The 15,272-nt window shown below is 40.0% G+C and overlaps 1 protein-coding gene across 2 annotated transcripts in view; it reads left to right on the top strand.

Annotated features, from left to right (window-relative positions):
- The window catches only part of LOC134338457 (huntingtin-interacting protein 1-related protein-like), a 138,183-nt gene that overhangs the window by 34,797 nt on the left and 88,114 nt on the right, over nt 1-15,272 (top strand). For both annotated transcript variants that reach the window (XM_063034276.1, XM_063034277.1), the window contains exons 2-3: nt 12,039-12,103; nt 13,777-13,918. In XM_063034276.1, the coding sequence (XP_062890346.1) occupies nt 12,039-12,103; nt 13,777-13,918 (207 nt within the window). The remainder of the gene's footprint in view (nt 1-12,038; nt 12,104-13,776; nt 13,919-15,272) is intronic.

Below are 15,272 nucleotides of genomic sequence, written 5' to 3'. Positions count from 1 at the left end.
TCTCAACTTCCCCTTCCCCTTCCTGAAGTCCACAATCACTTACTGATGTTGAGCGCAAGGTTACTGCTCAATCTGCCGATCTGTCTCATTCCTATACGCTTCCTTGTCGCCATCTGAGATTCTGCCAATGACACTTGTGTCATCAGGAAATTTATAGATGGCATTTGATTTGTGTCTAGTCACTCTGTCATGAGTGTAGAGGGAGAAAATAGTATATGACCAGGAACGTGAATTCCAGAAAATGTTTCAATCAGACTGTAAAGAGAGAACACAGTTAAGCATACGACAATTTTAATGTACAATAAAATGATCAGCCTAAGAGGGCAACTTTTCAAAATACGAATTGCTTTGGTTTTAGCTTTTAACAATGTATCAAACCATATATAACCATGCAACTGTAACAGTTTGGCAGATCTCAGTGAATAGAGAGGCTGGGCACAATCTGAATGAGTTATAGAGCTTTGAAAGCAATCCCAGCTGTTGGTAGAAGATGCACAATAGCTCATTGTTGGGGTTTGTCTTGGTTACTGTCCCTCGCACAATGATTTATAGATGCTGTGCAGCTGGAATGGTAAGGTAAGGTTCAGAAGTAAGTTGAAGCCAAATGCAGATTTCTGAATAAGAGCTGTGGAGGGACACATAAATTACTTTGTATTAAGTGAAGTCATGTGTGACCGAAGACGTACAGATTGGTAAACTAATTGGTCATTGTAGATTGTCCTGTGATTAGATTAGGTTTCAATCGGGGGTTGTTGGGCAGCGTGGCTCAAAAGGCTGGAAAGGCCTACTCCACGCTGAATCTCAATAAATAAATAAATGTTCTATTTAAGCGAATGGTATTGTGCAGACTGAGCAAAGGGAAAATGTTAGTGATCAGGGTACTGTGAAAAGCTTGCTTTCTGTGCCATCCAGACAGATCGTACCACACAGAATTACTTTTGGGTAAAAAAAATAGACTGTGGCAATTACAAAGATCATGCGATGCAGGTAGACCAATAAAGTGAAAGTGTTACAACATGGTAGACTGGGAGATCAGGAATTCATCTTTTAGTACGTGAGAGAGACCATTCAGGATTCTGATGGCAGTGGGATAGAAGCTGACCTTGATGGTTAGCGCTCTCCGACGTTTGTATCTTCTGCCAGATGGGAGCAGGGAGGATGACAGTGATTAGATCAGCTTCTTTTCCCTGGCAGCGGGAAGCACAGAGGGAATCAATGGATGGGAGGTTAATTGTAATGCAAATAACACATACACAAATTTGAGCTGATGAGGTAATGTGCATAAAATCGTTTATCACTAAAAAAAACACTCCTTTCGTATCATCTTTCTTTTGGAGAGAATAATGCTTAATCATTAGAAGGATTTGCAGTCTTATAGTCTGCTACATACAGAGTTTTGGCCAAATCAGCTTGTTGAAAGGCTGTTAGTTCTGTGTAGTGAGAAAGACCAGGGAGGGACCTACAGTACATCCGCTGGACACCAATATCTACTTGGATGTCAGTCCATGACATCGGTCTCTGCTTTTAAAAATTGCCTATATCAGGGTCCAAAGGCCATTGTTATCTGACTCGTATGCCCTTATTGACTCATTCCTGTTGGGGATCTGTCAACCTTAGTGGACAAACTACAAATAAGTTATTAACTAAAAGATCAACTCTGTTTTTAGTGTATCATACTGTAGAACATAACGTGATATCAGTGCAGTCGGCCTTCTTTGCATTTTCCCCATTCCACAGGGAATATCATCAGTGCTTCTGGGTTAGTGTAATGTGCATAAAGGATATCAGAAATCAGCTTAGCGACATTGGGCGTGGCTTAGAGGTTTTGTGCTTGGAAATGGTTGTGCAATCCCCATATGTGCCTGTCAGTCTTTTAGAACAAGTCTGTGATTGAAAGGCTGATCATATGAGGTGCATTTGATGGCTGTGGGCCTCTACTCTGTGGAGTTCAGAAGAATGAGGGGGATCTCATTGTATATTGAAAGGCCGAGATAGAGTGGACGTGGAGAGGATGTTTGCTGTAGTGGGGGAGTCTTGGACCAGAGGACATAGCCTGAGAATAGAGGGACATCCATTTAGATCAGAGATGAGCAGGAATTTATTAGCCAGAAGGTGGTGAATGTGTGGAATTTGTAGCCATTGGCGACTGTGGAAGCCTGGTCATTGAGTGTATTTAAAGCAGAGGATGCTAGATCCTTAATAAGGCAGGGCATGAACAGTTATGGGGAGAATAGGGTTGAGAGGGATAATAAATCAACCATGATGTAATGGCAGAGCAGACTTGATGGGCTGAATGGCCTAATTCTTCTCCTATGTCTTATCTTATCAATTAGCCCTGAGTCAGCAACATTGGGAACTATGGTCATCAGCAGCAAGGTGGGATGGGATGCTTTTCCAATTAACCATAGTGCTTATTTCATGAATAGGGTAGTACTCCAACATTTTAAAATTATTTTCGAATGGGATCCATCTGTATTGAAGCATGCAGACGAACTTGAGGTTACGTTTTGCTTCCGTTACCCACACTTGCATAGCCCATCATGGTTGACAGGAGAAAGGAGCTAGCTTGTCTAGCCTCACTGAGTCATGTTTGTTCTCTGGCCTGAGGAATCAGTGTGTAAATTAAAGGCTCTTTGCCTGCTGAGGGCGAGGGAGGGGAATCAGGACAGAAGTGAATAAGGTTCTTTGTGAAAAGCTGTGCTGCAAGTGATGGCGCCAGTTCAAATTGGCCTCAGTTCGCCAACATTTGTGAGAGCTGTGGGCCATCTTTTGAGGAAAGGTGGTAATCAGTGTGTAATGTAGTAACTTGCGAGCTAGTTCCAGGTGGTGTTTTTGTACTGCAAGAATGTAATCTGAGCTATAGTAGCAAAATTACATACCTAATCTTCAAAACTGAAGGAGAACTCCTCTCCTTCCTAAAGTCCAGTGTGATACGCTCCTCTGCACAGACTTCCCACCTTTTAGTATCCGTGCTGCACTGCAGGACAAAAATCTGGGTAATAATTGATCTGAATTACAGATTTTATTTTATTCAAAAGATCAAACTTTGAAAATGCAATGGGGAGAAAATCAAGCTGGTTCTTGTATTCCTTCATGAACTGTTTCATCTAGCCAGTTTCGAGCACGAAACCAAAACAAACAGAAGTTTGTGTCATTAATGTAAATATTTGATGCTGTGGTCAGCTGGAGGTCTCTGCAGTCTGATTTGTCCACCGTCTGTAGGCCTGCATTTTCTTCCTCATACCTGACTTCAGTACCCCTTTCAGTGCCACCAATTCTTAAAATAGCCCTTTCTAAATGTGTTTTTGTGCAGTAAATCACGGAAACAGACAAGACAGTGTAATATCCAGTCCCTCGGGGGGCTGAGAACTGGATTTTGTGCTTTGAACTCCAGTGTCTCTGAATTCTGCTTTGACTCCTATCATCATACTGTACAGAAGCAAGCCCCTCAACCCAACTAGTCCAAGCCCACCAAGATTCCCATTTAAGCTGGTCCCACTTGGTCTTCTGATTTTTGTACGTTCATAGCAATGCAGGATAGAGTCAAGGCCTTTCAGCCCAGCAAGTCCATGCTGTCCATGGCTCCTAGACAGCTAGTAACTTCTCCTAGCCCTTCATCTTTATACTTTACTGTCGCCAAACAATTGATACTAGAGCGTACAATCATCACAGCGATATTTGATTCTGAGCTTCGTGCTCCTTGGAGTACAAATCGATAGTAAATATTAAAAATTTAAATTATAAATCATGAATAGAAAATAGAAAAGGGAAAGTAAGGTAGCGCAAAAAAACTGAGAAGCAGGTCCGGATATTTGGAGGGAATGGCCCAGATCCGGGTCAGGATCCGTTCAGCAGTCTTATCACAGTCGGAAAGATGCTGTTCCCAAATCTGGCTGTACGAGTCTTCAAGCTCCTGAGCCTTCTCCCGGAGGGAAGAGGGACGAAAAGTGTGTTGGCTGGGTGGGTCGTGTCCTTGATTATCCTGGCAGCACTGCTCCGACAGCGTGCGGTGTAAAGTGAGTCCAAGGACGGAAGATTGGTTTGTGTGATGCGCTGCTCCGTGTTCACGATTTTCTGCAGCTTCTTCCGGTCTTGGACAGGACAACTTCCATACCAGGTTGTGATGCACCCTAGAAGAATGCTTTCTACGGTGCATCTATAAAAATTAGTGAGGGTTTTAGGGGACAGGCCAAATTTCTTTAGCTTTCTCAGGAAGTAAAGGCGCTGGTGGGCCTTCTTGGCAGTGGACTCTGCTTGGTTGGATCAAGTCAGGTCATTTGTGATATTGACCCCGAGGAACATAAAGCTTTTGACCTGTTCCACTTGCGCACCACCGATGTAAATGGGGTCGTGCGGTCCACTACTCCTTCTGAAGTCAGCAACCAATTCCTTTGTCTTGCTGACGTTGAGGGATAGGTTATTGTCTTCGCAACACACCACCAGGTTCTTAATTTCCTCTCTGTACTCCAACTCATCATTACCCGAGATAAGGCCTACAATTGTAGTGTCATCAACAAACTTATATATTGAGTTCGATGGAAACTTGGCTACACAATCATGGGTGTACAGTGAGTACAGTGGGGGGCTGAGTACACCTTCTTGTCTGATTCATTTATTGAGTTGTTAACCAGTTTCTGTTTAGCTTTAACCACCTGCAGTTTAGTGATGGCTCCCTATTTACTTGCATATGGTAGGCGTTGATGATCTTTCAAGATTGGTGTCAGATATTTCTTTTTAGGTTATTCTTGGTAGTTATATTAGGAACTTACTTCCACGTAGCAGGAGAAGCAAAGATCTGTCACAAGTCTGAAAATAATTCATTCCATGGTAATAATAATAATGTGTACATTTAGGTTTTTGCCTTTAGATACCTTATTTATTTTAACATGCAGGTTAAGAATATCATGTTTTAAATCCATAAACAGCACCAAATGTTAACCTTTGATAGACAAGGCTTTCCTTGGCTATCCAAACCATAGCCAAAAAGCCCAAGCTTTGGGATCCTGGTTTAAAAAGGCTTGAGATTCTCTACAGTACAATGGCTTTTAAATCAGACTTGGAAAGTCTCAAATACATCAAGGTTGCCTCACGTTGCCGTGATACGAAGATTGCGTGATGATCAATTATGTCAATATCTATAACCTGGTAATCTCACTGCCTCTCCACTTGGTCTTGGATAACAGTGCATCAGGCGGCTGTCTATTGATTGCAGCTCAGTGTTCAACACCATCATTTCTTCAGTGCATTAAGCAAGCTTCAAAACCTGGGCCTCTGTACCTCCCTCTGCAACCGGATCCTGGACTTCCTCATCAGGAGACCGCAGTCAGTGCGGATGGGAAATAACATCTCTCCCTTGCTGGTAATAAACACTGGTACACCACAAGAATGCATGCTTAGCCCACTGCTCTACTCTCTTTAAACCCATTACTGTACGGCTCAAATGACAACTATAAATTTGCTGATGACACAATCGTTGTTGGTAAAATCTCAGATGGTGACAAAGAAACGTACAGGAGTGAGATAGATCAGCTGGTTGAGTGGTGTCACAACAACAGCCAGTAAGACCAAGAAATTGATTGTGGACTTCAGGAATGGGAAGTTGGGGGAACTCACAACAGTCCTCAACAATGTTCCTTCTAACTTGCAAGGACCAGTGTGCACAAAAATCTTGTTCTGTACAATCTTTTGCCCAGTGACAACAATATGTGCGTGCTGAATAACTTCTTCAATAAAAACAGTATAAATAAGTCACTTCTAAGTCATTGCAAACTCCATGTTGTCAACACTGTCCGCATCAGAAACTGGAAAAGGAAATCTGATTGTGTACGATTGTGAAATATACTTAACATGCCAGCGAGGTAGAGGGTGACAACCTTTTGTGCGCAGTGTGAATTCCTTTGTGCATTCGTGGCAAAAGATGTCTGCGCGCGCATGCCCACACCTTAGAGGGAATATTGGTCCTCATTGAAGGATCGGCAGTGGAAAGGGGAACAGTTTCAAGTTCCTGGGCTCATACCGATGCAATCATGAAGAAAGTGTGCCAGTGGCTTGCCTTCATTAGGAATCTGAGGAGATCTGGTATGTCACCAAAGACTAGCAAATTTCTGCAAATGTACTGTGGAGTGCATTCTATACAGTTACATCGTTTCGAGGGGCTACTGCACAGAATTGGGAAAAAAAAAAGGGTTGCAAGCTCGGACAGATCCATCATGGGCACTAGCCTGCCCAATATCAGGACATTTTCAAAAGGCAATGCCTCAAAAAAGCAGTATCAATCATTAAGGAACCTATCAGCTGGAACATGCTCTCTTCTCATTGCTACTATCAGAGAGGAGATACAGGAGCCTGAAGACACACACTCAACATGTTATGAACAGTTTCTAACCCTCCGCCATCAGATTTCTGAATGGACGATGCCTAACCCATAAACGCTGTCGCACTATATTACCTTCTTTTTGACTCTTATTTAATTTATTTTTTATATTTATTTCTAATTGTAATTTATATTTTTTATACATATATTGCACAGCCCTGCTGCAAAACGCAACGAATTTCCCGACATTTGTCCTAAACCTGATTCAGATTCTAACCTTTATTCTGGAAAGTAATTGCAGAGTTCCGGGTGATCCAGAGCCAGCTGTGGGTTTAAAACTTGCTTCATCGCATTGTAGAAAGCTTTCCGGTCTATTTGTTTCTTTCTGTCAGTTTACGGTACATTGCAACACACTCTGTACGTATGATTCACGTGGAAGGATATCCTTCGGCGTGATCCATGCGAGCAGATTGTGTTTCTGGAGATGAGAGTAATTTGCGAGCGCTGTTAAGCATCAGAATAGCTAACTTCTAAGAATCAGATGTGTAGTTACCGGTTCCATTTGATTCCCTTGCCTAGGACCTCAGAATTTCATTTCGATTGACATTTTTGAACGAGTACGATGCCTTTCCTGCCGTGGCACTGTGGAGAGTTGAGCTCCTGAGCCATGAGGTCATACTGCACAGAAATGGGCTCTTTGGCTCAACTGGTCCTTGCCGACCAAAATTCCCAGCTAAGCTAGTTGTATTTTCCTGCGTGAGACCCATATCCCTATAAAGTTTCCTATCCAAACTGTACCAGCCAAGTACCTTTTTAAATATTGTTAACCTAACTGCCTCAGCCACTTCCTCTGACAACTCAAGGAATCAATCTGCATGTTTGGACCGTAGGAGCAGAATTAGGCCATTTGGCCCATCGAGTCTGCTCCGCCATTTCATCACAGCTGATCCATTTTCCCTCTCAGCCCCAATCTCCTGCCTTCTCTCCCTATCCCTTCATGCCCTGACTAATCAAAAATCTATCAGCCTCTGCCTTCAATATACCCAATGACTTGGCCTCCACAGCTGCCTGTGGCAACGAATTGCACTCTGCAGCTAAAGAAATTCCTCGTCACCTCCCTTCTAAAAGGAGGCTGTGTCCTCTGGTCCGCAACTCTCCCCCACCATAGGAAACGTCCTCTCCACATCCACTCCACTGGGGCCTTTCAACATCCGATATGTTTCAATGAGGTCACTCCTTATTCTTCTACTTTCCCGTGAGTACAGCCACAGAGCCATTGAACACTCTTCATATGAAAGCCATTCAGTCCTGGAATCATTTTCGTGAACTTCTTTGAACCCTCTCCAATGTCAGCACATATTGCTTATATATGTTAATTCTATTAAATTTTGCATAATGAAATTTTTTTTGGTAGCTCACCAAAAGAAACTTTGTCAAATTGGCATTGAAATAACTTTTTATAAGAACATAGTCACTAAAAAAAAATTTACATATATAACCAATGAGGGGTGATTGATAAGTTCGTGGCCTAAGGTAGAAGGAGTCAATTTTAGAAAACCTAGCACATTTATTTTTCCTACATTTACACACTTAGTCCAGCAGTCGTGGAACATACGGATCCCTTCTTTGTAGAAGTCGGCGTCTTGGACCTCCAGAAAGTGGTCCACAGCAGGGTGATTGATAAGTTCATGGCCTAAGGTAGAAGGAGACGAGTTATTAACTTCAAACTTTCTGCATTTTCATTCAGAGTTGAACTGCACGTGCATGTAACGAGAGCTGTATAACTGATCTCCTTCTGCCTTAGGCCACGAACTTATCAATCACCCCTGCTGTGGACCACCTGGAGATCCAAGATGCTCTCATTACATGCACGTGCAGTTCAACTCTTTGAGTAATAATGCAGAAAGTTTGAAGTTAATAACTCATCTCCTTCTAGCTTAGGCCACGAACTTATCAATCACCCCTGCTGTGGACCACTTCGACAAAGAAGGGATCTGTATGTTCCACGACTGCTGGACTAAGTGTATACATGTAGGAGGGGAGTACGTTGAAAAATAAATGTGCTAGGTTTTCTAAAAATGACTCCTTCTACCTTAGGCCACGAACTTATCAATCACATCTCGCATTTCCTTGCATTTCTTTCACATTCATGCAGTTGCCATTGCTGTACATTCTGAGCGGCAGGTTATGAAAGGTACTGTAAATAATAGGTGGCTGAGCTTTACTGGCCAGTGGGTACATGATGGTCTCTAAACACATGGTGCCAATGAGTTTAGTGCCTTCAGTCCCTGCTGTTTCATTATCTGGTAAGTTCAGCTGAATTAGCACGGCTCTTATGAGTTGTATTCAGAGGGCCAATCACAGAAATTTTACGTTCAGCTTGCGCAATGACGCCTAATGACTTTGAATGAGTGTCTAGCTTCCATATTCTCATAGTACCAGGCTCTAAATCTTTATAGGGTGTTCAGAACCATTAAATAATGCTCAATGTTCTAATCTTTGAAAATCTTTTAAATGTAACATGCATTCTATATCCATGGACTGTAGCTGTAGGATGTCAGAACAAGTGTTCTTGTGCCAGGGTATCAAAAATATTAATATTAATGTGCTGCATGAATATTAATCTTTTTCTCGCTTTGCCTAATTTAAGAATGTATTACTGGGCTGTTTTATATATAGGCTTCCGTTAGTCTCATGAGACCACGGATTTGCACCTTGGAAGGTTTCCAGGGCGCAGGCCTGGGCAAGGTTGTGTGGAAGACCAGCAGTTGCCCATGCTGCAAGTCTCCACTCTCCATGCCACCGATGTTGTCGGAGGGAAGGGCACTAGGACCGATACAGCTTGGCACCGGTGTCATCGCAGAGCAATGTGTAGTTAAGTACCTTGCTCAAGGACACAACACGCTGCCTCATCTGAGGCTCAAACTGGCAACCTTCAGATCACTAGACCGACACCTTAACCACTTGGCCACGCGCCAACACACTTTAACATTCGGCTGTTAATGTGTGATATATGTCCTTTTGGTTACACTGGGTTGACAAGAACGATCGGCCAATTTGGGTAGACTTGGAATTGAAAGCTGTGAAACAGTTTTATTTAACCTTGTTATTGGGAGCTGCTTTACCTATACAATTAGCTAAAGTTGCTAATTTAAATTTATATCCTGTGATTAAGCATTCTTTATGAACTTGGCTCCAGTTCCATAATTTTTTAAATCTTAAAAAATTTAAACTTTGTAGTTTAATTTATCGAAATTACTTTTTAAAACCTTCTTTGAGTGATCTGATTTTTTTTTAAAGAAGGTAGACTGATGTCTTTTGAATAATTAGTTGATAAATATTCTCTTTCATACTCACACTTTTTACAATACCTTCAAGTTAGACATTTCTTACAAAAATACTTAATTTTCCTTACATATTGGATGCCGGCCTGTTAGATACTATTATGAGTATGAATCCTTTGATGAAGGGTTTCATTGGAAGAATTTATAATTTACTATTACAATGGGATAAGCGTCCTTTATTTAAGATTAAACAAGATTGGGAAACGGAACTTAATTTAACTTTTATGATGGAGGACTGGACGCGGATTCTGAAGTTGGTTAACTCTTCTTCGATCTGTGCTAGGCATTCACTAACTCAATTTAAAATTATATATTGTTACTATTTGACGAAGGAGAGATTGTCTAAAATGTTTCCTAATGTTGATAGTTATTGTGATAGATGTAAAACTGAGACAGCTACGCTGACACATGTTTTGGTCCTGTTCTATACTGGAACAGTTCTGGAAGTCAGGTTTTCTACAATTTCTAAAGCACTTAAAATTAATCTACAACCTAACAAATTAACTGTGCTTTTTGGAATAATTCCTCAAAATATCCATGATATCTCTTTGTCTGACCAATCTGTTATTGCATTTGTTACATTGATAGCTAGGAGGGCCATTTTGTTGAAGTGGAAGGATACGTCGGCTCCCATTTTGTCACAATGGTTCTCTCAAGTGATGCTTATGTCTTAGTTTGGAGGAAATTAGAAGTTGAACCTTTGAACCTATGTTTGATTTTGAGAAAAGATGGGGTTCATTTGCTCATTACTATCATTTGAGTTAATTGATCCTCCACGATCTAATTGTAAATTTTTGGCACTTTTTTTTCTTGCTGGCGGTTTGATGTTTATTTTTAGAAGCTTTTTGTATGAGACATAGCTCTGGGGTTGAACACCTAATGTTTTTTTTTCTCACTTTTCTTTGCTTTAGTAGGGTTTTTTCCCTCTTTTTTGTCACCAAAATTTTTTCAATCTTTAAAACAATTTTTTTTCTTGAGACATTGTAAGTGTTGCCTACTTCGATGTACTCTTGTTAATTTTGGATAATAATAATAAAAAGATTTGAAAAGAAAGAATATTAATCTTTTTAATGCTCTTGCACAAGAAGACAGTGAGATGTCCCAAAATGCCCTGCAATGAATATAATTACTGTTTTATTACAGGAATTGTTGGAATATTCATCCTTGTTTAATAAATAACCCAACATAAATTACATTTTCAGGAACCTTTGTGGATTTATTCCTTAGCTGTAAAACAAATATGCAATGTAATATGTAATGTGTAACTGAATTACCTGTGACAAACTCTTAAAAGTATAGTTTTTGTAATGATTGCAAATGATTGAATTAAAATGTTTTTAATGTAACACCTGTGGCCACAATCATAGTGCGTGCCTTTTTCAGTATAAGGCAGTTCTCTAATTCCCAAATCGTGGCATTGATTGGTAATTGTAGTCAGGTTCCATGGTTGTAAAATTACTAGTTTGGGAGTTTTTGAGTATAGCCAGCTAACTACACACAGCCCATTTTTATGTCTTCTATTCTACTGCTAGGAGATATAACCTTAACTGCTGAACCCAATATCTAGATTCTCATTAGCTGAATACATAAGTTGTTCCCAAAAATTGGATGCAAGTTAGAGTTGGATATCAGATACGTATCATCCCTTCGTTTGTCCTTGTCTTTGTGAGGAGTTTTCAGGCTGATTTTCTCCTTTCCAGTTGACTGTATGATTATTTCATAGGCTGGTATCCTATAATTTCCCCTTGTATCCACAATATATATTGCATCTTGTCTGTGGGCATCCTTTCTATTGTGCCCTTGGATCTGAACCACGAAGGAGAATTTGTCGGCTCACCTAATGAGACGATCATTTATTTCTTCTTTTAAAAGTGAAGAGAATTGAGGGAAAGAGGGAATTTTCCTGCTAATAATGTGCTTGAGCTGGTGTGTTCTGTCTCTGAGATGAAGAATGGGGAATGGCATTGTGCCCAGACAATATTTTAGATATCACAATCGGATGTTTTCTTCAAGATATGGGTTTTACTCATCCCACAGGAGGTGCTGAACAATATATTCAGTGGTATGTGTTGTATAATTTTGTTACCTGCTGGCGCTATGGGTGGTACTTTCAGACATAAAGTGCACAGACCAAAGGAGTAAACTATAGTAACTTTTGTTCCTGTTGGCAATAATTGTAAATAGTGATAACGTTTACTGAACAGTTAATTATGCTGTGGAGAGGAAACTACTAAAGAACCTGCTTCTATCAATTCACAGTCAGTAGTTTACAGTTCCTAGCTGACCTTTAATTCCCATGGCATCAAACAGTCTGTCAGCATTTTGCTGATGTCAGTGTTTAGATCCTGCTGACAATTGTTATCTTTTCCTCTCTTTCCTAGGCTGCCAGTATCAGTAAAGCTATAAACAGCCAGGAGGTACCTGTCAAAGAAAAGCATGCACGCAGTATCCTTTCTTTTAAAAGTAAGAGTACAGGTAAAGGAAATGAAACTGAGCAGTTTAACTGGACTTGATAAAGTCGCACTCTTCGCTCATCCCTGTCAAAAGAATAATGTAGTGGTCTAGGTATTAAAACTTCTCTTTGATTATTACGAGGTGAGGATCAAAACTTTCTTTCCCATGAAGGGTCTCGGCCCGAAACGTCGACCGTACACGCGGCCTGGCCTGCTGAGTTCCTGTGTGTGTTGCTTTGGATTTCCAGCATCTGCAGCTTTTCTCTTGATGGTGATTGGAAAACTTTCTCCTGATGTGCATGAACAGAGTTCCATCCTGAAAACACACCTCACCTCAGTGTGCCCTTTCCATTTTCCACACCGTCCGTTCCTAGCTGACTGCTCAAAAGGGTAAAAGAAAACCTGAGTTAGTGGGCTGGCACACCTTCTAAAACAGGCAATGGGATAAGTCATTTTTAGAACACTGCGCTTGAAGTGAAAAGGAACGTGTCATTCATTCCATTATATGTATGAAAATTTCTCTTCAATTCAAGCAGGTTAACTCTGTTTCTTCTCATTCCCCTTTTGATTTGTTTTTACTCAGCTATCTTTTCATTTGTGGCTCTGCACTTGCCTGTCTTGTCAATCTGAAAGAGGAATACAAGGGGAATGACAATTACCCAGAGATATGTAGATTAGTAAAAGCCCTCATTTGCATTACAAAAATAGAACAGTGATTACATCAATATTTATAATTCACCCAGACTCTGCTCTTGATGAGCTTTTGTGTCGTTTTCATTATAATTGATCAGCACAAGATTGTCCTACCCAAATAAAGAATCAATTAAGAAAGCTGAACCACATTCTATTTTTGTTTAATAAATTCAATGCAATATTTTTTCAATCTATTGAGTTTGTACATGTTTAAACATAGAAACATAGAAAACAGGTGCAGGAGTAGGCCATTCGGCCCTTCGAGTCTGCACCGCCATTTATTATGATCATGGCTGATCATCCAACTCAGAACCCCGCCCCAGCCTTCCCTCCATACCCTCTGATCCCCGTAGCCACAGAATGAGAACCGACACTTTGTCAATGATGGTTTGCCATTGAAGGTGTTACGCTTGCTAATATGTAATGTGCAATTAATTTATAAGCCAACAATATAAATCTTTCCTGCTTTTAAGTATTGTATTCCTTTGTTCATATGGCAATTGCTGCATGAGTAACAGGTAGTCACAAATACAACCTCATGAAATACGTATTTTTCTGATGGTTAACTTATTAATGAATTTTGATGATTAGAGGTGGAAATATTTTTTTGTTCCATTCTGCCAAACTGTTCAGACAAAAGAAAACTGATCATTAGGTTTTCAATATGATGAGCTGGGTTGGGTCCAATTTCAAAGAGCAGGTTATTTTAACATACAAATTAACATGGTAGCGTTTTTATAAATTAGAATGGTCCTGAATATGTCTCTTACATGCACAATTAATTCTACCTTAAACTGCTGAAAATAACTGATGAGTAATTGGAATGAAAATGCCGTGTTGCCAAGATCCCTGTAAATGCAAGCAGGATTTGTGATTGTGCCTGTAATCAGGAACTTGCATTATGGGTGGGCAGGACTGAGTGGGGTCATAGTTAACTCAACTATTTGTGAATTTCCTTTACTCCTTCTGAATGAATTATATTGGGAACACACCATGAGAAGGGAGCATTTACCTTCTGGTCCTATGCTGTTGGTCTTCCATTATCTAGCAGTTCCATCATGAGCTGGAAGTTCTGCCATGTTCTACACAAAGTTTTGAGAGATGGACATCCAAATGTAAGTTTTTTTTTCTCTCTCTACTACTTGAGAAGACTCTAATGAAAGAAAGTTAAAATCTTTGTGATTAATTTTTAATTTACATTTGTGTATAAAACATTTTGAATGTAGCTTAAAAATCGCTTCAGGGAGTTTAAAGTCTCTGCTGTAATAATTGAAATCATGGCAGGCTTTGTGGTAATGACCCAATCATCTTTGTGTGATGCTGATTGAAAAATGAATATTTCCTACAAAACATAAATATTCTCTGCTTTTCATTGAAGTAGTACTGTAAATAAAGGGGTCTTGGTTTATCATCTCGCCCAATGGCTGGTATTTTGGATTGCGTCACAGCCCTTCAATAACATAAGAACATAAGGCCCTTAAAGTCACTCCACCAATTGATGGCTTTGTTTCTAGAACTTCATATCCTGAGGTTCCCTTAGTATTCAATAATTGGTCAGCACAAGATTGCCCTACCCAAATAAAGAACCAATTAAGAAAGCTGAACCGAATTCTATTTTTGTTTATTACATACAATACAATTTTTTTTAATCAGTTGAGCTTGTACAAGTTTAGAATGAGAACAGACACTTTGTCCATAATGGTTTGCCAATTTAAGGTGTTATACTTACTAATATGTAAACTGCAATTAATTTATAAGCCTACAATATAAATCCTACCTACTTTACATTATTGTTTTCATTTGTTCATATGGTATTTGCTGCATGAGTAACTGGTAGTTACAAACACAACCTTATAAAATACATATTTTACAACCTTATAAAATATGTCTCAGCCTAGAATATTATCAATGACTGAGCCCTCAAATGTAAAAAATTTCAAAGTTATACAATCCCCTCCATTCAAGAGGAGCCTGCCAAGCCAGCTTTCAGAAGTTCTATGTAAGGCAGCAGTGGACATTGCTTGATATTGAAGTCCCTCTGTCTAGTTCGTTTAGTTTTGTGTTCCGGGTGCATTGGAGGCATTCCTGGCAAGGCATGGGGAGTATCGTTAAAGAAATGAGTGTCTGAAAATCATCATCGGCAGATCAGGCAGAATCTGTATAGAGAGAAGTAGAGTTAATGTTTCAGGTCAGTAACCTTCCATCAGAATATTTGCACTGAGTGACCTGCACATTTATGTGCCATAACCAAACATGATCATTTCCAAAACTGCTAATATTTACAGTTCTCCAGAATTGCATACTTTGATTTTTTTTGAAAGCCAGTGGGATTTACCACACGTTAAAAACGGAATTATAAATACTGTTCAGCTCATTAGGAATGGAATATACACAAAATACTGCAGGACCTCAGCAGGCCAGGCAGCATCTGTGGAAAAAAGTACAGTCGATGTTTTAAGCCGAGACCTT

The sequence above is a fragment of the Mobula hypostoma genome, chromosome 27 (assembly GCF_963921235.1).
Source record: "Mobula hypostoma chromosome 27, sMobHyp1.1, whole genome shotgun sequence".
In the NCBI taxonomy this organism is placed as follows: Eukaryota; Metazoa; Chordata; class Chondrichthyes; order Myliobatiformes; family Myliobatidae; genus Mobula; species Mobula hypostoma.
This window is presented reverse-complemented; position numbering and strand designations above follow the sequence as displayed.